We start from the raw sequence: 22,352 nt of genomic DNA on the forward strand, positions 1-22,352 counted from the left end.
GGCAGAGTCTACTCCAAGATTCTATTGACTCCATAGAGCTCCACTGTCCAATATGGTAGGTACTAGCCACATGTGGCTAATTAACCCTTGAAATGTGGCTCGCCCTAATTGGAATGGGTTATAAGTGTAAAATACCAAATTTACAAAGTTACAAATTTGTATTTGTAATTTTACAAATTTGTAAATTTAAAAATTTACAAATTTGTATTTGTAAAATACAAATATTGAATATTTGTATATAATGTGGTGCTGGTTTGAAACTGTTCTGTACCCTAGAAAATGTCATGTTCTTTTAATCCATTCTTGTGGATGCAGACCTGTTGGGGTGGGATCTTTTGATCAGGTTATTTCCATGGAGATGCGGCCCACCCAATTCAAGGTGAGTCTTAATCCCCTTTCTGGAGTCCTTTATGAGAGGATGCAGAGAAAAACCCAGAGACATTTTGGAGAGACCTCAGAGCCGAGAGAGTTTAGAGAGAGAAAATGCCCCGGGAGAAGCAAGAAGGGCCCACAGGAGCTGAGGGAGCCACACTGAAGCCAGAAGCTGGGAGAGAAGGATCAGCAGACATTGCCATGCCCCTTCCCATGTGTCAGAGGAACCCCGGATGCCATCAGCTTTTCTTCAGATAAGATATTGTCCTATTGATGCCTTAATTGGGACATTTTCATGGCCTTAGAACTGTATATTTGTAAACTAATAAATTTCCATTATAAAAACCAACCCATTCCTGGTATATTGCATTCTGGCAGTTTTAACAAACTAAAGCAAATGGGTAAAGTAAAATACACCATTAAAATTAATTTCACCTGTTTCTTTTCCTTTTTTAAAAAATGTGGCTGCATGAACATTTAAAATGACACGTGACTCTCATTATATTTCTGTCGGACAACACCGCTATAGAAAATTATGTTTAAAGTATTGGGACAGGCGTTCTTGTACTGAGCAGGGATATGGGTTTCTCTACAGAGTCCAGTTAGTGTTTCCTGTCTGGGATATGGAAAATGATTCTATTACAATGCAAGGCAGGTTTATAGGAAAAGATGCTAGTTGGAGACATTGTGGCGTGAGAGGGAAGGATGTGAAGGGCACTTTTCTCCCTGAACAGGTAAAGATTAGATGCTCCTTTGGAGGCCAGGAAAGTTACTTTCTATAGGATCACAACATGCTCAGGATGGTCAGGATTGGGTTCCTGTAGAGAGAGCGGTGGATCAGATAATCATGTTGAGGGTTAGGCCTGGGGTTCTCCTGCAGACTTGAGACAGATGTTCATGGAAATTCAGGCTATTGGTTGTTTAACAATTTCAGAACAGGGGTTCCTATAGAGAGTAGGTATATTTGTATTGGTTCATTTCTTGGATTCCTGTGAAGAGTTAGATCAAAGGTTCCTGTTGAGTAAATGTAGGGTTTTCTGTAGCAACTCAAGACACAGGTTCCTGCTGAGAGTCATGGAGGGTAGTCCTGTGCAGGGTCAGGACAGAAATCCTGTACAGTTAGGAAGGACACTGTTTCCTTCAGAGATTCAGGTGAGTGTTCTTCTTTTGCAGCAGGACAGTGGTTCTTTTTATTTTTTTTTTCACATGGGCAGGCACCGGGAATCAAACCCGGGTCTCCGCCATGGCAGGCAAGAACTCTGCCTGCTGAGCCACCATGGCCCGCCCAGGACAGTGGTTCTTATACAAGGTGAAGACAGGACTTCTGGGACAAGGCCAGCATAAGGGTTATTATGGAAAGTCAGATCAGGGCTTCCTGTTCAGTGTCAGGACTATGTTTCCAGAGAGTAAGGTCAAGAGTTCCAATAAAGGATTAGATCAGAGGTTCCCATAAATGACTAAAGTAAAGGATTTCTCTTGAGGTTCAGGAAAAGGTTTTCTACAGAGAGTCAGATCAGAAGTTCCTGAGTGGTTGTAAGGAAAGGGTTCCTGCAGAGGGTCAGGGAGGTAAATCTAACATAGGGGAAGGAAAAGTGTTCCTACATGGTGTAAGGACAGGGAGCCCCATAAAGCATCAGTAAACAGTACCTGTATAATGTCTGGGCAGGAAGTCTGGTACCAGTTGAGGTCACAGGGGGCTCCGTGAGGGTAGAGAGTCAGAACAGGGGTCCCAGCCACAGCGTCAGGAAATAATTTTCTACAGGTTTGAGACTGAGGCTCATACTGAGAGTTGGATTATGGATTCCTGTAGACCTGATGGTGTAGGGCGTGAGGTCAGGGATTGTGTAGAATGGGGTCAGGGGTTCCTGTACATTATGAATGCAAGAGTTTCTATATTCGAATCAGAGCTGGGTTCCTGAAGAGTTTAAGGACAGGTATTTCTATACTGAGAGAGAGCCAGGTCAGTGGTTCAGCACTTGGGTTTTTGTTGAGATTCAAGGTAGGAATTCCTGAAAGAAGTTCCTATACGTTGTCAGGCTTTGACAACACATTAACATCAACTGGGGAACTTGAGAAAGTACTACTGGAACAACAGAAAATAGACAAAAAGAGTACCTACTATGTGATTCCATTTATTTAACGTTCCTAACCAGGCAAAATTAATCTATGGAAATCAGGATAGTTATCTTTGTGGGAGTGGGGAGATGAGGAAGACTGGAAGTGGGCATGAGGAGGGCTTCTGATGGGATTGGTCATATTTTGCCTCTTGATCTGGGTTCTGCTCTGGAGCTGGGCTCACTCCATGTAAACCATTGTGTTGGTAGCTTACAGTGTATGCACTTAAGACGAAAAATACCGACGCTTGGGTTCTATCCAAGACCAGATAAATGAAAATGTCTTGAAATGAGGTGTTTCAAAAATGCTACCTGGAAAGCAGGGCTCCAGTACAATGTAGGGACAGACATTCCAGTCCAAGGTCGAGACAGGGTTTCTATAGAGAGACCAAGAACTCTCATAGAGGGTCAGGACAGACATTTCTGTAAGGGATGATGTGGAGTCTCCTTACAGTGTGAATTCAGAAATTCCTAAATGGGGTGAGACAGGGGCTCCTTCTATACAAGGTGAAGGCTGAAGCACCTGCCTAGGATAAGGACGGGTCTCCTGTTGGTAATAGATAAAGGGTTCCCTTGAAGTTTCTAAGCTGGGTTTCTGTACCAGGTTAGGTCAGTTGTTCTTATATTGGATGAGGACATGGGTTCCTGAACAAGTTGGGGTCAGGAGTTTCCATACAGGACCAGACACATTTTCAGCCACAGGTTCAAAGAGGGGTTTCTGTCCAAATGAGGACAGAGGTTCCTATGGAGTGTGAAAACTGGGGTTCTTATGGAGAGGCCAGGCCAGAAGCTTTTATGGACTCAGGCAGTTCTGGACAATCTCTGTATGAGCATAGAGGAGTGTGACACTACAGTGGGCTCCTCAATGTGGCTAATGTGGAGACTAGCTGAAGGAGCATTTTTTAAAGGACTACTCTTTTCATGTAATATGGACCAGGCCACAGTCCACCCCTTTTCACATTCAGGAAATATGGGCCCCACAGTTCCCGTCCCTGGGGCCCCACAATCCCCATCTCTGGAGCTCTAGAGGAGAAGCTATAAAGAGAAGCAGCCTAATTAAGTGTAAGCAACATTCAATTTTTTTTGGGGGGGGGGGGAGTGTATCATCCCATCCAAAATCCACTCCTTAAACTCAGAGTGGTGAGTTCTGAGCCTCACATTTTCAGTAGTAAGAGGAGGCTGAGTATACTTCCCTCAGAGTCCTTTTTTCAGGGATTAATGTTTAGCTAAAGCGACTAAAGCCTCCCAGCCTACTCCCTGACTCACAGGGAACCCTCAATAAATGGCGCTGCTTGTTCTGACGAAAGGCCATGTAAGCATGGCGTTAAGTAGGCTGACTCTGAGTCACACTGCCTGGCTCTGTCCCTTGCCATCAGCTCTGTGCAAGCCACTCAACCTCGCTGGCTCTGAGTCTGTTCCTATGTAAGTGTTTGTTCACTTGAAAAACAGATTCTACTTTGCGGGGAGAAGTTTACCCAGGTGAGTGTTAGGGAAGGTCTCGGGGTTGTGGGGAGCTCCTCACCTACCAATGTCTAAATATCACCTCCAGAGGCTTATTTTACTCCCCTAAGCTCTTATTCTCTTCCATTTCCCACAGGGCTGCAGGCCACCGTGGGGCAGGAGAGATAAGAGGTAACTAACAGGAAGCCACACTGAAAACCATACGGCCCAGCCTCTGGCCTTCTGACTTTCTTGAGGGCTACCATTCCAGCTCCACCCCTTCTCCATTTTCCTTCTCTGAACCTGTCTTTAGTCTCTTTGGGGGAGGGTCCCTAACTTACACCCACTGAAGCTGTATATGTTGATACTTCCACAAACAATTATACACAGGCCTGCTCACATTGTCAGCCACTCAGAGACCCTGTGACCTGGGCATGGGCCACGTGATATGCTCAAACCCACAGTGGTGGCTTGGAGCTGTATGTACCCCAGAATAACATGCTCTTAAACTTAATCTATTCTTTCTTGTGAATCCATGTAAATAGGACCTTTTGATGAGGTTACTTCAGTTAAGGTGTGACCCCTCAATCAGGATGGGTCTTAATCCCATTACTGGTATTATTTATAAATAAAATGAAACTCAGACAGATAGAAAAAAAAAAGCCACAGGAACCAAAAGCTAGAAGTCAACAGAACCCGGAAGAAAAGGGAGAGGCCACTATGTGCCTTGCCAAGTGGCAGAGCAGCCATGGACCAAGGATCACCTGCAGCCAGCCCCAGAACACCTGTCTTAGGAGAGAAAGGATCACTTTGATGATGTCTTGATTTGGACTTTTTCCCAGTCTCAAAATCGTGAGTGAATAAATTCCCATAGTTTAAGCTGGCTCATTGCATGGTATTTGCTTGAGCAGCCCAGGAAAATAAAATCCACACCCACTTGCATAGACTTCTACAGAAATATCGACATTACCAGACCCACAAAGACACCCTGATGCACCAGATCCTCATGGTCATACTGTTATGCCCTCACACACTGGCCACACAGTTCTTGTTCAAAAGGCCAAAAATATGTATCGATCAGCTTGCGCCCAGTGCATGTACTGCCACTGTGTCTCAAAGGTCACCCAGCAAACTCTAAGGATATCTGGACACCATTAAAAATCTATAAGATAAAGAGCTCAGTTGACTATCTAGCATGAAGAACAACTAGAGTACCCCAAAATATCCTACCAATCACAAGCAACTTGCATAATCTTCTCTTTTTTCCTTTAAAAACCCTTGCCTAGCATGGAAGATGACTCCCAGGGATGAGTCTCGCCCTGGCGCCATGGGATCAACAATGCCATCCTGACCAAAACGGGGGAAAGAAGTGTAATTAATAAAGCATCAGTGGTTGAGAGAGTTCAAATAGAGTTGAGAAGCTACTCTGGAGGTCACTCTTACACAAGCTTCAGTTAGACCTTGCTACCTATCATAACTTGCCAAACCCCAACCAAAACCATCCCTGCCAATCCTAAAGAACACCTGAGGCAAGATATAAAATTTCACAAGGGTTCCATGCACTAGAGTAACTTTCCAGAAACCTACAACATCCAGATGGGTCCTTGGACCAGATAAATCCTGAAACCTAGAGGGCCCAGCCTCTCCAGAACATCAGATGGTTCCATCTCCCTACCCCATATTAGTGACAGACCCTCCAAAATGAAAAAGTCAGAATGCCCAAAAGTCCAAATACCCCTAAAGAGTGGGAGAAGGAGAATGAGGAGTTATAACAGGATTTAACAAATGAATGTGACTGCTGAATCATTATACTGATATTTCTTTCAGTCTCCAGTGCTTTGGGGCAACTAGAAGGAAAAGCCTGAAATAGTGAAACTGTAACCCATACCAAATTCTTAAATCTGTTCTATAACTATTTGTCACAATGTACTTTGAAATTTATTGCTTTTTTGTATATACGTTATATTTCACAGTAAAAAAAAAAGTAAAAAACAAAGAAAGAAAAGAAAAACAAAAAAAGAAAGAAACCCTTGCCTAGAAAAATGATTTGGGTTGCTACCTGAATTTGTGCTCCCTAAATTGTAGTTCTAAGACTCCAAATGAATGCTTTTGTTGCCTTGCGAAGAAACAAGAAGATCACATGCAAACACACGAATAGCACCCCATCCCTTTCCTCGTCACAGGCTACCTCACATGTGCTCCCGCATCTAATCCTCTACTCCCTGCCCCTCACAGTTGTGTGGCATCATGCAGTCTTACCGTGGCAGCCACAACAACACGGTGCAACTGGTCACTCACACACTGCCTTTCACCATGGCCTGTGGATACACAAGCCACCTCACACACAACCTGGATGCTGTCACCCGTGGTTCCATGCACACTGTTGCACTCACCCATCATAACCCGGGGTCATGAAGTGCCACACATGCATCTCCCACAAACTGTCTCCTCAGTCACACCTTGTAGCCGTACACTATCATCTAATCCCCCACACCACCCAATGCCACTATTTATTCCACCAAGTACAGACTCACACCGCCAGTTTTAGGACTTTGGTAGTTTTATTGTACAAAAGCTTTGAAGGGCCAGGCCAGGGGTTGTCTGGGGCCCAGAGGGTTGGGTTATACAGACTGCTGGCTACAAGAGGAGGCATCGCCACCCTTGCCCCCTGAGGCCAAGCCTTGTGCCTTCATGAGCTCAGTGGAGCCACCACGGTAGTGGTGGTTGTGGGAGGCATGGGGCCTGTGGGGAAGGAGCCTGTGGGTGAGCCCAGCAGGGGTCCTGGGAAAGGCATGAGGTGGCTGACAGGTCCTGACAGAACCACAGGGCCCAGGCCTTGGTAGAGATGAGCAGTACCAGGTGGGCCCAATGTCAAGCCTGAGGCCACCTCCCCACAACTCCCGCTACCACTGCCCCCAGCCACCACCATGAAGCTGCCAGCTGGTCCTTCGGCTGTTCCAGTACCTCCCAGACTTGATCCCCGTTTCTTTTTCCCTTTTCCAGATGCCTTGCGGTTTCGAGTCTGAATACCATCCTTCCGCATGGTCAGTGGCCGGTTCACCTGTCAAAAGGGAGGTTGTTGGGTGTTTCCAACTTCAGACCTTTGCCTCTGTCTGCCATTACCAGAGCTACCCCCTTCACCCTACTTCTTCACGAATAGGCAATTGGTTCAAGGAATAGGGGTATGTACCCCAGATGATATTTTCCTAAGGAATCCTGAAGTCCTGAGGCCCTGAGCTTGGGAAGCCCTCCAGGATGATAGAAACTGCCCAAGGTCTAGGTATAGTGGGTGATGGATGGAGGCAGAAGGAGACAGGTGATGGAGGAGAGAGAAGGGAGCAGAAGGGAGGTATAAGAGATGAGGGAATGGAAAAGAGGAAGCAGATTAAGGAAAGGAAGAGGCAGGGAGGAGGGTGGGGGAAGAGAGAGAATGGAGAAGGAAGAAAGAAGGAGGGAGGAGAATAAGAGGAAGAAGAGAGGAGAGAGAAAAAGTTGAAGAGAGGAAGGAGAAAGAGAAACAAAGAGGGAAGAAGGAAAAATGAGAAGGAAAGAGGAGGAAGAAAAGAAAGAAGGAAGAGAAGGTAAGGGAAAAGGGGAGAAAAGAAAGGAATAAGGGTTATGAGGAGACAAGAGGGTTCAGGGTAGGACAAGAACAGAATGAGGAGGAGAAGTATGGTGTGAGGACAGGGGGTTCTGTATGGTGTAAGGACAGGGAAGGCAAGGTCTCACTTGGTGTAGCTTATAGTAGAGGCCACAGGCATTGCACACAGGGTCCCCACTGGCATTTCTCCGCCACAGGGTTGTGGTCGTTGTCTGGCAGTTGGTGCACTGGGTGCCTGCCCGTTTGCTGACAATCTGGGGGAAGAGAGAAGGTAAGGATCAGTGTACCAGGGAGGTGAAAGTAGGGAAAAGGGGTTCACAGGGTATAACAGGAGGACACAAGTGATAAGGGTCAGGTTGAAGGCAGGAGTTCCTATAGAATCATATTAGGGGTTTCTGCACCAAGTGTGGACAGGAGTATTTACAGAGCAGTGGCTGTGGATTCTGTTTGGGTTGAGGACAGGGGTTTCTGTACAGGCCAAGAGTTTCTAGTATTGTATTTGGGACCATGTCAGTTGATCCTCCACTTCGGCTGCACAGTGGAATCACCTGGGAAGTTAAAAATTCCTGATGCCCAGGCCACACCCCTGATGAATTTAATCAGCACATCTGGGGGGAGGGGCCCCAGGCCCCAGGTTTTTTTGAAGTGCTCCAAAGTGATTCCAATGGGGGTGCTAAGGGTGAAAACCATGCTGTACAGGATGAGGATGAAGGTTTCTGTCCAGTTTTAGGACAAAGGATCCCATTTGAAGCCTATAAGGGCCGGTTGAAGGTAAGAGTTCCTGTACAGAGCTGCAATTTGGGGTAAGGCAGGTGTTCCTATACCGGGTGATGACAGGGTCTTCTGTAAAGGATGAAAACAAGGATTTCTATACAGGATGAAGGGAAGTTTCTCTTGTATAGGGTGAGTGCAAAGGTATGGTGTTGGGACAGGATTCCTATAAGATTGAGGACAGGGGTTCCTGTATGGTGTGAGGACAGGGATTCCTGAGCAGGCAAGCACAGGATTCCCACACAGTGGGAGAACACGGGCTCTTGTACAAGGTGAGAACAGGAGTTCATGTATAATATGAGAACAGGGGTCTCTTTTCGCTGTGAGGATAGGGAATTCATGCACAAGTTGAGAAAGTGAGGTGGTCCTGGAGTCTTACCAGGCGCTTCTTGGGCCGGATGAGGGGCCTGTTCTGCCCATTCATCTTGTGATAGAGGCCACAGGCATTGCACAAGTAGTGGCCTGTCCTGTCCCTCCGCCACAGTGGAGTAGCTGTTGCTCCACAATTCACACACTCCCTCGCCTCTGGTGGGGTGGACAGAGGGGAAGAAGGAGCCAGGCTCAGCTCAATTTTGCCTTGGACCACCCCTCCCCGCAACCCCCCTGTCCCTTTACAAGGACCTCACCACAGGGGGGCAGGGGAAGTGTTCCACGCAGCTTGGGGGAAGAATAAGCCGCTGGATTGAGGGGGCTCCCGGTGGGGGAGAAGAAGGTACTGGAAAAGTCAGGCCCCCCATAGGCAGTGCTGGGGACAGGAAGTGATGAAGGCAGTGCAGGCCCCAGAGTCAAGAGGTCTGGACTCAGTCGCTCTGTTTTTAAGGTCTCCAGGAAGCTGGTGCTGCCTTTCCCATCTGGATCTTCAGGGACCTGGGGAGGGGACTCCTCGCGGGTGGAGCACACAGTTGAGGCAGGGTAGAGCCCCGTCTTGCCATAGGCCCAGCCAGCATACGGCGAGCCCCCTGGGATCCCCTCCATACAGTTGAGCAATGGGTATACCTGAAAGACTGTGGGGGGCAGATATGGGAAGGAGGAAAGAAGAGAACAGTGTAAGTACCCCCCACACACTTTCCAAGTGCAATGGTGCTCAGCAGCCCCAACACAATGAACAAATTTCCAACCTCTGCACAGGTTCCCAAACAGTTGCCAGCCATTGAGTAACTCCTGGCTTCTGACCCCTTTGGTCACTCTGGCAACTACAATAACCTCCAATCATGTCTAAACAGGCCTTGGGAATGACTGTTGGGATTCAAACCACCGTGGATCAGTTGACAATTAGGGCATCCACCACATACTTCCAATATTGCTTGTCAATATGGCTGCCTCAGTATGGCAGGTTGAATAGCATTGGGATTCCCAGGACTGGACTTCACCAGGGGGAAGTGATCAGCACATCGGTGTGAAAATCTATTTCCAAAATGAACTCAGTGGGATTCTGACCTAGCTAAGACTCTCCATGGCAACCCCAAAAGCAACCAGGCCATGCCAAGGCAGCTACCCAAAAGGGTTACCTGGGGAGTGTCTGTAGGCTTCGGCGTCCCGGTAGTAGGCCAGTGCAGCTGCTGCAGCAGTGGCGGTGCTCGGGGCAGTGGAGGAGGCTGCTGCATCCAAGGTCTCAGGCCCAGAGGGGAAGAAGACCCCTGACTCTGGTGCCGAAGACACCAGGGCAGGATCCACAAACTGGGGCAGGGGCTCTGAGGTCCCCAGGGCCCCCAGGCCAGGGAATTCCATAGGGTCTCTGGGGTTTGACCTGTGAGGACAGGAGGGATCCTCAGATGCAGAAGTCCTCCTCCACTCCCCTCTCCACCTCCTCAGTTTCTCTCTCCCTCTGCTCTCTCTATCTCTCACTCTCCGTATTCCTTCTCTCAATCTCCTTATTACCATCCTCTTCCTCTTTTCCCCCTCCCTCTCTTTCCTTCTCTCCTCCCTTCCCACTCTTCCTTCATCTCTCCCTTGTATTCTACCCCATTCTGTCACTTCCCATCCTCCTCTCATTTTCTTTCTTGTCCACCTCCCTTTCTGGTCCCTTTATCTTTCCCCTCCTCCCTCCAGCTTCTCCCTCTTTCTCCACTCTCATCCCCTCCCTCCTCTTCCTTCCCCTCCTTTTCTTCCTCCCTCCCATTCCCTCTCTTCTTCCTTCTCTTCTTTTTCTCCACCTCTCTCTCTTCCCTCCTCTCACTCAACTCCTCTACCTTGTTTTCCTCTTCTCTTTCCATTCCTTCTTCCTCATTCTCCTCTCCTTCCTCTCTTTTCTACTCCTCCACTGTCTCCTCCTTCTCCCCCTTTCCCTCCTCCTCTTCCCCTTCTTCGTTTCCTCTCCTCCCTCTCATCCTCCTTCTCCCCTTCCTCTTTCCTCTTCTCTTCTCTTCCTCCTTCCCTTCCCTTCCTTGGCTACCCTCCTCTTCCCTCCTCCTTTTTCATCCACCTTATCTCCTTTTCTGCCTTTCTTTATCTCCCCCATTCTTTCCTTCTGATGCTTTCTTTTCTTCTCTCTCTCTCCTCGCCTTCATCCTTCTCTCCTTCCTCCTTTTCTGTTCCCTTCTTCACCTTCCCTTCCACTCCTCCCACTCTGCTTCCTCTTCTTATCCTCCCCACCTCCCCCTACTCCCTCTAGAAGAGTCTGAATGGGGTGGGATTGGGTACAGACTCAGGGTCCCTTGAACCCCCTGGGTTACTCCCTGAGACCTTGGGGTTCACCCTTCCATGGTCCCCAACTTCATCCCTATCTGTTGCATCTTGCCCTCTGACTTTCTCAGAAACCCCATGGTTTCCGGCTTGACTCTCCCCTCCCCCGCCTCCGTTGGGTCTGCAGACAGAGGGCCCCCTCAGTTCCTCCCTGCTCCGTGAAGGGGGGGTCAGTACCTCCCACTGCTTATCTCTGCCACCCCCGCCCAACTTTTGAAATCACCCCAAGGCCACTGGCTTCCTCTGAGGAGGGGGCCAGGTGGGAGGTGTTCCCTTTACCCCTACCCTCTCCCTTGGGGAGGCTCTTGCCATGGTTCTGCTTTCAGGTTCTTTGGGCCCTTACCATTTCCAGACCTGTTTCCCCATCTGATAGACAGGAGATGGTGGTAGGGGCTCAGCTGAGACTCACACTGAGGATTGGTCTCTGTCCCCTTTGTCGCATCTTTCCCTGTTTGTGTCTTTGTCTCTCTGTCTCTCTGTCTCCCCATGTCTCTCTCTCTATTTCTCAAGTCTGACTGTCTTTCTCCCCCCACTCTTTCTATGCTCCTATAATACATCTGGTGTTCTTGCTCTCTCTCTCTCTTTGTGCTTTTATTAATGTCTGATTTATTACCCTCCCTTTCTTTTTCTTTCTGTCTTTATGTCTCTGATTGTCTCTCTCCATCTTCATCTCTGCCTCATGTCTCTTTTTGTTTCTGTCTCTGTCTCATTTTATCTTTCTCTGTCTTACTCTTTCTTAGCTCTATCTCTTTCTGCTTCTCTTTCTCCCTTCTTTTCAACTCATATCTCTCTGAATGTCTCTCTGAATCTCTCCATCTCTGCCTTTCTGCATCTCCCACTCTCTTTCTGTTTGTTTCTCCCCCCTTCCCATCCCACCCCAGGCTCTCTCTCTCTCTCTCTCCCTCCCCTCTGGCCTTTTTTCCATGACTCTCTTACCACTCTCACCCACCCCCTTGACCCTACCCCACTGACAGTCAAGAAACCGGGGTTCCAGTCCTACCCTAGCCCCTGATGGTTCCCTATGAATCTGAGGGTCTCAAGTTCCCTGTCTGTAAGCTGGGGCAATGGGGATGGAGCAGAGGCCTTCTTCGAACCCCCACCTACACAACTCATTATGCAGACAGGTAAAAGGGGTGTGCTGTATTTGTGCCCATCACCAACCCCTTCTCTGCCCCAAGGATCCCCTCTGTCTCTCTCTGGAGGGTGTCTCGCCATGATCTCTCCATCTCAGTCTCCAGCTCTCTCCTCTCTGTCTCTAATTGTTTTTCAGTCTCTGTCTCTCTCCAAAGTTCTTTCTGTCTGGGGGTACTCCTCTTTGCGTTCGTGTCTCACTCTCTTTCTCTATTGCTGGATCTCTTTCAGTCTCTCTCTCTCCCCCCTGCTGTCTCTTGCTCATTCTTTGAGTCTCTGTTTCTATCTCTGTCCCACCTTTCTCTCTCTTGATGTTTCTGCCTTTCACTCTTTTTCTCTGTCTCTTTGTCTCTGCCTCCCTTCCCTCTCTCTCTCACTGCAGGTCTCTTGCCCTCTTTCCGTCTCTATCCCCACTATTTCCTCATCCCCTCACCCTCAGCAATCCCCCCCATAACCTCCCTCCAGTCCCTTTAACCCCAGCCCTGCACCCTGTACCTTGGCAGGTCCAGAGTTGCCCACCCTCCTGTGGCAGGGGCCCAGCACCCGCCCCCCCAACCCTAGTTATCACTCTCCGGACAGAGATAAAGTTTATCTCGAGGCTGGGGGATATGAAAGCTCCTTATCAGCTGCCCCATTAGAGTAAGTGCTGCCCCAACGGCAGCAGGCAGCAACCCGGCACCCTGGACTCTCCCTCACCCCAGGTAACATCCCTGTTACAGCCTTCAAGGGAACATCCCATGGAACTGAAGGGGGCAGGGATGGGGTCTGGGGTGTCAGCTATGGGATTTGAGGGGTTAGAGGTGGCATTTCAGAGTCAGATATAGGGTTGAGGAGTCAGAGGGAGGTTTATGGGGGGTGGCCATGGAGTTTGGGGGAAGCAGCTCTGGAGTTTGAGGAGCAGGGACAAGTTTGGCAGCTCAGAGACACATTTTTGGGTTCAGAAATCTGTTGGGAAAGCAGAGATGCAGTTGGGGGTCGGACGTGAAGTTCGGGGGACAAAGATAATACTTCAAAGTTGGAGAGGTAGTTTGAGGTTCAGAAGTGGATTTTGAGGCTCATAGAGAAGTTTGGAGGATCCAAGCATTTTGCTGGAGCAGAGATGGAGTTTAGGGGTCAGGAAAGGGTTTGGCCAGACAAAAATGTGGCTGCCGAACAGAGATGGGTTATGGAAGCAGCATAGGAGGAGTTTGAGAAGTCGGGATGGAATTGGGGTGGAAAAAAATTCGGAGCTAGAGATGACATTGGAGTATAGAGACAAGTTGTAAAGACAGTGATAGGGCTTAGGAAAGGCAGATATAGGGGTTGATGGGACAGAACAGATTTGCAGGGGTAGATTTGGTATTTGAAGTGAGAAAGGCATTTTGGCAAGCAGGCAGGGGTGTGTGAGATCAGAGAGAAGTCATAGGGAGCAAATATGGGTAAGAGGAAGGAGCTAGGGTTTGGGGGATCAGAGATAGGTTTTGGGGGATCAGTGAGGCAGTTTGGGGTATAGACTGGGGTATAGATTGTTGTGGAGCAGAAAAAGGGGTTTGGGAACAGTAATAGGCTCGGGGGGAGAAAAGTGAGGTTAGGGAAGAACTCAGGGGGGTAGACACAAATTTGGGTGAGTGAGAATCAGATTTGGAGCAGAGATAAGATTTCGGGGGATGAAGGATTGTTTCATAGGGCAGAGATAGGGTTTAGGGGAGACAGAATTAAGGGGTACAGAATTCAGGGGTCGGAGAAAACAGAAGTCTTGGAAGAGGCAGATAGGAGAGCGGAGAAAAGTGGGGATTGGGGGGAGGTAGAGTTGGAGGCAGAGATGGGGGTTGGAAAAGCAGAGGTGGGTTTGGGGGAGAGCTGTGAAGGGATTCAGGGGTAGCAGACACTTTGGGAACCAGCGGTGGGTTGGGGAGCCTGGAGCAGCCTGGGGGAGTAGCCATGAGGTTAACGGCAGCAGGCCTGGAGTTTGCCTTGCTGGGGGCTCTTGGGGGCTGAGACTGACCTTGGGCTGGTGGGTGCAGAGGGTTCAGCTGCCTTGGGGATGTGGCGAGCTCGGTGTGATCCTGGGGGTGTCCTGGCTGGCCTTGGCCTTTGAGGCACCCTTTCTCCCTCCTCTCTCCCTCCTCCCTCCTCCCCAGGGAGTGGCTGGTGCCCCAGTGGGTGGGGCAATCCGGGGGAGAGGGAGGCCCCCTGCTTGTGGGGCACCTCCTGGACATTGCAGGCCCGCCCCCACCCCACATGCCCACCCTGTGATTCTTGGACCTTGCTCGACCTGGGTCCCTGTGAACTTCAGTGTCCAGCCAAGTGAGATGGGCTGAAACCATATAATATGAAAGTAGCAGAGATGGCTTCATGATGCCACTGGACTTTTCAGTTACTGTTTGTAAAGCCCCGACTGTGTGCCAGGTCGGTTGTGGGCTGGGCCCTTAGGTATGTGAATCCTCCTGGCTGCAGGGAGAGGAGGGTTGTGGCTGTACCCATTTTGCAGGTGAGAAGAGCGAGGCTCAGAGAGGTTCATAGGGATTTAAGCCCGAGCCTGTGTGACATCTTGACAACCCAGGCCCAGCCTGGGGGCCAGGCCGGGGCTGGAGGGAGGCAGGGGCACCACTCACTTGGCCGCCCCACTGGGGCTTACGCCAGCTCCTGCCTGCCCTGGGGCAGCAGATAAGTCTTATCAGATGGAGGCCACCGTGGCTGTTGGCGCCGCGGTAACAGGCTGTCTTGGGGTGGGGGGCAGGGCGCAAAGAGAGCGCCAGGGGCAGTGGCTTCAACCTCTTGCTGGCCATGCCGCCTTGGAGGCGGGAAACTGGGGTGGGACCTGGCATTGATTCCTCAGCTGGTCCTTGTGGAGCGGGATAGGATGAGGGAGGGAAAGGACGTGGAGAACTGAAGACGCACAGATGGGTACAGAGGGAGAGACAGAGAGAGGCCAAGAGACAGATAAAGACTAAAGCAGAGATAGAGAAAGATAGAAACGGGGAGACACAAGAGACTGAAAGAGACAAACAGAGAGAGAAAGAGACAGACAGCTGGAAAGAGTCAGCAGAGAGAGAGAGAGGACAGACTGAGAGGGAGAGACTCGCAGTAAAAGCTAGAAACAGGAATAGACAGATACAGAGAGAACAAGAGATAGGTAAGAGATGGAGAAAGAGAGAAAGACGGTATCTGAAAGCTGCAGAGGCCAAGGACACAGGTGGAAAAACTGAGATGGGAGACAGAGATGATGTTGTAAAGATAGAGCCAGAGACGGAGACATTCAGATACAGAGTCTGAGAGGGAGGCCGTGACACCCAAGGTGGCAGCTTGGGGTGAGCCCTGGGCAGGTGGTGCTGGGGTGGGATAACTGCATGTGGATTGATGTGGGTCCCTATGACCTGTGACTCTGCCCCAGCCCACCATGGGGGACCCCCAGAGGGTCTCTGGGCCTTTCAACCTCAGGGCCCCACCCTACCCTGCCTTGCCTCCCCCAAATAGTAGCAACAGTGACAACAACCACAAGTCTCTCCCGCTGACACAGACCTGTGCCTGCCCTGTTCTGAGCAGTTTCTCTGTATAGAATCACCTGACACACACACACACACACACACACACACACACACACACACACACACACACGGTAGGGTGTCCCCTATTTGGGGGTCCTCATAGGGCAGGAGATATGACCACCCAGTCACAGCACTGGGACTCCATGGGACAGGGAGCTCGCCTGACCACCCATTCTGCTGAAGGGGACGCTGAGGACCAGAGAGGGCAGAAGGCAGGGCTGGGACCCTGGGTCAGTGTGGTCTGCTTGCCCGCTGGCCCACCCGGAGGGAGTTTACCAACCTCGTCTTACCTTTCTGAGCCTCAGTGTCCTCATATGCAAAATGGGAGGTTTGAGGAGGAAAGAGAGCAAGGTCTCAACTTCCCATTTATTGAGCTCCTGTTGAGCACCACGCCCTGTGCTGGGGCCCTCATCAGTGAGAATGTTCTGTAAAGATGGGGCAAGAAGAGTGACTACTCCTTAGGGTGCTTTGGGGAGGCTCACTGAGCTTTAATCCATGGTAAGCAATTTTCAAAGTGCCTGGCACCCACTGAAATCTCAATAAATGTGAAGTACGTTTATCAGTTGATTGAGTACCTGCTGTATATGGGGCATAGTACTTGGCCCTTTCATACCACTGTTAATATAATGTGAGGACTAATATGTAGTACTGGTACTATACTTAATACTTAGTCCTCTAGTACTAAGAATATACTGGTGCCAATACTAGTACTAATTCCAGTCACTAACACTAATGGTAATGCTAATATTAACTCTCATGTTGATTCTGACACTCATACTAATTTTAACACTAATGCTAATCTAGTACTAACACTATTAGTAAGGCTGCTACAAATAGAATTCTAAAACGAATTATTGTTCATTCTCATTCTAACAACATGAAAGAACAATAACAACGCTAATACTAATTCTGACGCCAGTACTTTCACGAGCATTTATATAATAATAATAATGCCGAGGACAGTGGCGTTATTTGCCGAGCCATGATGTGCACCGGGCGCTGAGGTAAGTGCTCTCCACACATCATTTTATCCCGTTCTCACCAGGACCTTGCAATATAAGCACGTATAATGTCCCCAACCTCAAGACTTGCCCAAGAATCACACAGCAAATCAGTGTCAGAGTTCGGACAATAGCCCAGGGCCTTCATTGCTCTGCACCCCAGTCTGTTATTAGTAGAAGCAGCTATGGCAGTGTTGGGGGTGAGGTAGGAAAATTTGCCTTCACAGGGAAAGGGAAGCTCAAGGGAAGCACATCCAAGACAAGGGCTTGGCCGCTGGTTTCATGCCCCAGTTCTTCATTCTTGGAGAGGACAGAGAGCTTAGGAGGGGAAGGAAAGCATGGGGACTGGGGCTTCTCAGGGCCCTTCCTTCAAGAGGTAGAAAGCCTGAAGCCCTGAGGCACGGCCTCTCCCCATTCCCTCCCCCATCCCCATGGAGGGGGCACAGGCCCAGAAGTCTGCTGCGGTGGTTCAGCCAGCAGGGAGGCAGCTGAAAGTGGGCAGATAAGGGAATCAGTGGAGGCCAGGCCAGGCTTTGGGGGAGACGAGGGCGGTGGAAGGGGTGGGGTGTCCGGGCTGGATGTGTCTTCTCTGTCAGGCCTCCATTTGAGACTCAGCTCCAGCGTCCTCTCTTCCTGGAAGCTGTTCCTGACTAGCTCCCTCCCTCCTGGCATTTTCTGGGGTTCCACAGCCCTGGTGTGGTCTATGCTTTATTTCCGATCATTTTATAAAGAAATATATTAAAGCTACAGTTGAAGGCCTTGCATTGATTCAGTTTTCCTCCCTTCTTCTGCTACCTTGAGTTTGGCATTTATCTCCCTCATAAGTATTTTTATTCCATTACCGTATATAGATGTATCCATAAACAACATGTTTTTTAGTGTGCCTGTTTTTGAACTTCGTATAAATGTAATCATGCAGTATGTGCTTCTTTTGCTCAGAATGTCTGTGATATTCATCCATGTTGTGTATATCAATGGTTCATTCTTTTTTTTTATTGAGATGTAATTCACACATTATAAAATTCACTCTCTTAAGTGAAAAATTCAGTGGTTTGTAGTATATGCACAAGGTTGTATGACCATCACCACTATCTAATTCCAGAACACTTTCATTACCCCCAAAAGAAATCCTGTACCCATTAGCAATCACTCCCCATTGCCCCATAACCTCAGCCCCTGGCAACCACGAATCGACTTTCCATCCTTATGGATTTGCTTATTCTGGGTATTTCATATAAATGGAATCATACAATATGTGGCCTTTTGGGACTGGATTCTTTCACTTTACATCAAGTCTTCAAGGTCCATTCATATTGTAGGATGTATCAGTACTTCATTCTTTTTATGGCTGAATAATATTTCATTGTATGGATATACCACATTTTGTTTATACATTCATCAGTTGATGGACATTTTGGCTATCATGAATAATACTGCTATGAACATTCCTGTAAAACCTTTTATGTGGAGATGTGCTTTCAATTCTCTTTGGTATATACCTAGGAGTGGAATGGTATGTTCATTTGGTAACTTTATATTTAACTTTTTGAGGTGCTGTGTTTAACTTTTTGAAGTGTTTTCCACAGCAGCTGCACCATTTTACATCCCCATCAGTAATGGATGAGGGTTCCAATTTCTCCACATCCTCACCAACACTTGTCCCTCTTTTTTATTAAAGCCAATGTAGTAAGAGTGAAGAGGTATCTAACTGTGGTTTTGAATTGCATTTCCCTAGTGACTAAGGATGTAGAGCCTCTTTTCGTGTGCTTTTTGGCCATTTGAAAATCTTTGTTGGAAAGATGTCTATTCAAATCCTTTACCATTTTTAATTGGATTAGTTGCCTTTTTTATTATTGAGCTGTGAGAGTTCTTGATATATTCTGGATATTACACCCTTATCAGATATGTGATTTGTGAACACTTTTTTCCATTCTGTAAGTTATCTATTCACTTTCCTGGAAGCACAAAAGTTTTAAGTTTTGATGAAGTGTCCAACTTATCCATTTTTTCTTTGGTTGCTTCAGCTTTAAGTGTCATATCTAAGAATTTCAGATCCAAGGTCACAAATATTTACGTCTATGTTTTTGTCTAAGAGTTTTATAGTTTTAGCTCTTAACATTTAGTTTTTCTAAAGTTAATCTTTGTATTTGAAGTGAGATAGGAGTCCAATTTCATTTTTTTTGCATGTGTATATCCAGTATCCCAGAACCATTTGTTGAAAACACTGTTCTTTCCCCCATTGAATAGTCTTGTCAAAAATCCATTCACCATAAATGTACGAGTTTATTTCTGAACTCTCAGTTCTCTTCCATTGACCTATATGTCTATCCATATGCTGGTACCACACTGTTTACATTACTGTAGCTTTATAGTAAGTAGTGAAATGGGAGAGTAGGAGTCCTCCAATTTTGTTCAAGATGTTTTGGCTATTCTGGGTCCTTTGTATTTCTATATAAAATTCAGCATCAGTTTGTCAATTTCTTCAGAGAAACCAGCTGGAATTCTGATAGGGATTATGTTAAATCTGTAAATCAATTTGGGGAGTATTGCCATCTTAACAATATTAAGTCTTCTGATCCATGAATGCAGGATATCGTTCCATCTATTTAGGTCCTCTTACTTTCTTGCAACAGTGGTCTGTAGTTTTCAGTGTGCAAGTCTTGCATTTCTTTTGTTAAATTTGTTTTCTAAGTGTTTTATTCTTTTTGTTGCTATTGTAAATTGAATTGTTTTCTTAATTCCATTCGTCAGATTGTTTGTTGCTAGAGTATAGAAATACAGTTGATTTTTATATATTGATCTTGAATCCTGCAACCTTGCTGAGCTCACGTAGTTTTGAGCTTATTTAGCTCTAACAGTTTTGTTGTAGATTTCTAAAGATTTTTTGTTCCTGTTCTTCAAGGGAAAGTTTTCAGTCTTTCAACATTAAGTATGAGGTTAGCTGTGGAGCTTTTTTGTATATGCACATTATCTTGTTGGGAAAATACCCTTCTAATCCTAATTTGTTTGGTGTTTTATCATGCAAGTGTGTTGAATTTTCATCGAATACTTTTTCTGCGTCTAATAAGATGATCATGTGGGGTTTTTTCCTTTGTTCTATTAATGGATGTTAATTGATTGATTTTCATGTTGAACCAACCTTGCATTCCTGGGAAAAATCCCACTTGTTCAAGGTGTATAATCCTGTTTATATATTGCTGGATTTAGATTGGTAATATTTTGTTGAGGATTTAGGCAACTACATTAGTAGGAGATATTGGTCTGTAGTTTTCATGTGATGCTGCTGTCTGGTTTTGGTATAAGGGTAATGCTGCTTTTACAAGCTCATTTCTTTAAAAAAAATTATTGTGGTTGCATATATATAACATGAAATTTGCTGTTTTAACCATTTCTAAGTATCCATTTAGTGGCATTAATATTTGCAAGTTGTTCTGCTATCACCACCATCCATTACCAAAACTTTTTCTTCACCCCAAACAGAAACTCTGTACCCAGTAAGCAATAACTTCTCATTCTTCCCAGTCCCCCAGCCCCTGGTAATCTTTAATCTAATGAATTTTCCTATTGTTGATATTTTGTCTAAGTGGAATCATACAATATTCGTCCTCTTGTGTCTATTCCACTTAGCATAATGTTTTCACAGTTCATTCATGTAGCATATAGTATATATAAGTACTTCATTCCTTTTTATAACTGGATAATATTCCATTGTATGGATATATACTTTTTGTTTGTTCATTCATCTCTTGATGAACATTTGAATTGGTTTTACCTTTTGACTGTTGTGAATAATGCTGCTATGAACATTGTGTTATACACAACTGTTTGAGTCCCTGATCTCACTTCTTTCAGGTATATACCTAGGAGTGGAATTCCCGGGTCATATGCTAATTCAATTTTAAACTTTGTGAGGAACAATTCATTCCTTTTTATTGCTGAGTAGTGTTCTATGAAATGTATGTGCCACAGTTTGTGTAACCATTTATCTGTTGTTGGGCATTGAGTTGTTTCCAGTGTTTCCCCTATTATAGCAAGTCTGCATTTTATAAACTCATATTCTTCTCACTGTGCACACACATGTAAAGGAGTTTCTCCAGGGGATGAAGGGCTATCAGTTCATGTACCCATCCATCCACTAGACATATAACTGCTGGGTCCAAGGCAGGCTGTCTTTAAAAATATGCAGGAGGGCCACAGTGGCTCAGCAGGCAAGAACACTTGCCTGCCGTGCCCGAGGACCCAGGTTCGATTCCTGGTGCCTGCCCATGTAAAAAAAAAATTGCTAAAAATAGGCAGGAAATCTGCTACAGATTTAGGCAGAGCCTTTAGTGTGCTCAAACTCACACCCTCATGCTTTTTCTCTTCCCAGCATTTTTGCGGTCTCTAGTGGTTTCACACCTAGGGTCTGGCTGAGCCATCCTCTGGGAACTGTTAGACCAGAGATTTCCACAAGACTAGGGGTTCCCTCACCTCGAGGGACTCTCATACATGCTTATTCACCCATCACTCATGCACTCAGAAATTCACTCTTCCCTTTGATCCTTGCCTGCTTCATTTGCTTGTTCCTCCTCTTGTTTCAGAACTCTAAATATCCTTGGGCCTCTTCTTCAGCTGATATTTTCTCTCTTGGTGAACTCATCTGGTTTATATCTTCAAAATAGCACCAGAATCTGACCTCTTCTCTTCAAGTCTCCAGCCATCACACCATCATCATTCACTTAGACTGTTGCAGTAGCCTCCTCATCAATGGTCCTCTTGCTTCCAATTTTACTGCTATGGTCCATTCTCCTCATATCAGCCAGAGAGATTCTATTAAAGCCTATGTCAGACCATATCCCCTCCCTGTTCAAAACCTTCCTTTGGCTCTTTACTCATTCGGAGTAAAAGCCAAAGTCCTCACCATGACCCACAAGGACCTACACAACTTGACCCCCATCACCTCTCTGACCTTACCTTTTACCATTCTCCTCCTCACTTACTCTGCTTCAGCTGCACTGACCTCCTTGATGTTCCTTCACACACCAGGCACGTTTGTGCCTCAGGGTCTTTGCACGGGCTGTTCTCCGTGCCTGGTATGCCTCCTTCCAAATATCTTTGTGGCTTCCTGCCTCATCTCTTCATCTCTGTGCCCAAATGTCTCCATCTTGTTGTTCAACACTGTCATCCTAATGCCTGGAGCAGGGCCTAGCACACAGTATATAGTCCTCATTATATGCTTGTTAGTTGACTGAATGAGTGAATGACATGATGGTGAGGGCACAGAAACAGAGGAAATTTGACATCGTCCCACCTACTCTGTCAGAAACTAAGCCTCAAGTGTGACAACTCTAGACCTCACATATTCTTAGGTAAAAAGCGCTAAATACCATGGTAGTGAGACCAGAGAAGACTCTTTGGGAGTAGGTAGTGTCAGCTGGGCTGATCCTTGAATAGGAATCATAAAGATCTTGGGGTTCAGTAAGGCCAATGTGGTGGAGGAAGCAGCAGGCAGCACCTGGAAGTGGTGAGGCGAGTTTGGAAAGGATAAAAGGATGGGTACACTGACAATGAGAAATTTGTCAGGGGCCCTGATTTCCAAGGGGATGAACCTGAATTTGGTCCTCAGAGATGTCACCCTGGTCACTGACCCCCAAACAGCTCAAAGACCTCATACCCTGTACAAAGACCCATACATAGCTCAGAGGCAGTAATAATAAAGATCTCACATTAACTG

General features: G+C 47.0%; 1 protein-coding gene across 2 annotated transcripts; it reads right to left on the reverse strand.

Moving 5' to 3' along the window:
• Positions 1 to 6,479: 6,479 nt before the first annotated feature.
• On the reverse strand, positions 6,480 to 16,017 carry GATA1 (GATA binding protein 1). Of its 2 annotated transcripts, none has more exons than XM_077146901.1 (6): positions 15,929 to 16,017; positions 9,807 to 10,045; positions 8,925 to 9,302; positions 8,678 to 8,823; positions 7,656 to 7,781; positions 6,480 to 6,987 (listed from the first exon to the last, which is right to left on the reverse strand). In XM_077146901.1, the coding sequence occupies exons 2-6, from the start codon at positions 10,024 to 10,026 to the stop codon at positions 6,616 to 6,618; spliced, it is 1,242 nt and encodes a 413-aa protein (XP_077003016.1). In that variant the 5' UTR covers positions 10,027 to 10,045; positions 15,929 to 16,017; the 3' UTR covers positions 6,480 to 6,615. The 2 variants fall into 2 exon arrangements, with proteins under 2 accessions (XP_077003016.1, XP_077003015.1); XM_077146900.1 differs by lacking the exon at positions 15,929 to 16,017 and adding an exon at positions 14,096 to 14,195.
• Positions 16,018 to 22,352: the final 6,335 nt, after the last annotated feature.

The sequence above is a fragment of the Tamandua tetradactyla genome, chromosome X (genome assembly GCF_023851605.1).
Source record: "Tamandua tetradactyla isolate mTamTet1 chromosome X, mTamTet1.pri, whole genome shotgun sequence".
Classification (NCBI taxonomy): domain Eukaryota; kingdom Metazoa; phylum Chordata; class Mammalia; order Pilosa; family Myrmecophagidae; genus Tamandua; species Tamandua tetradactyla.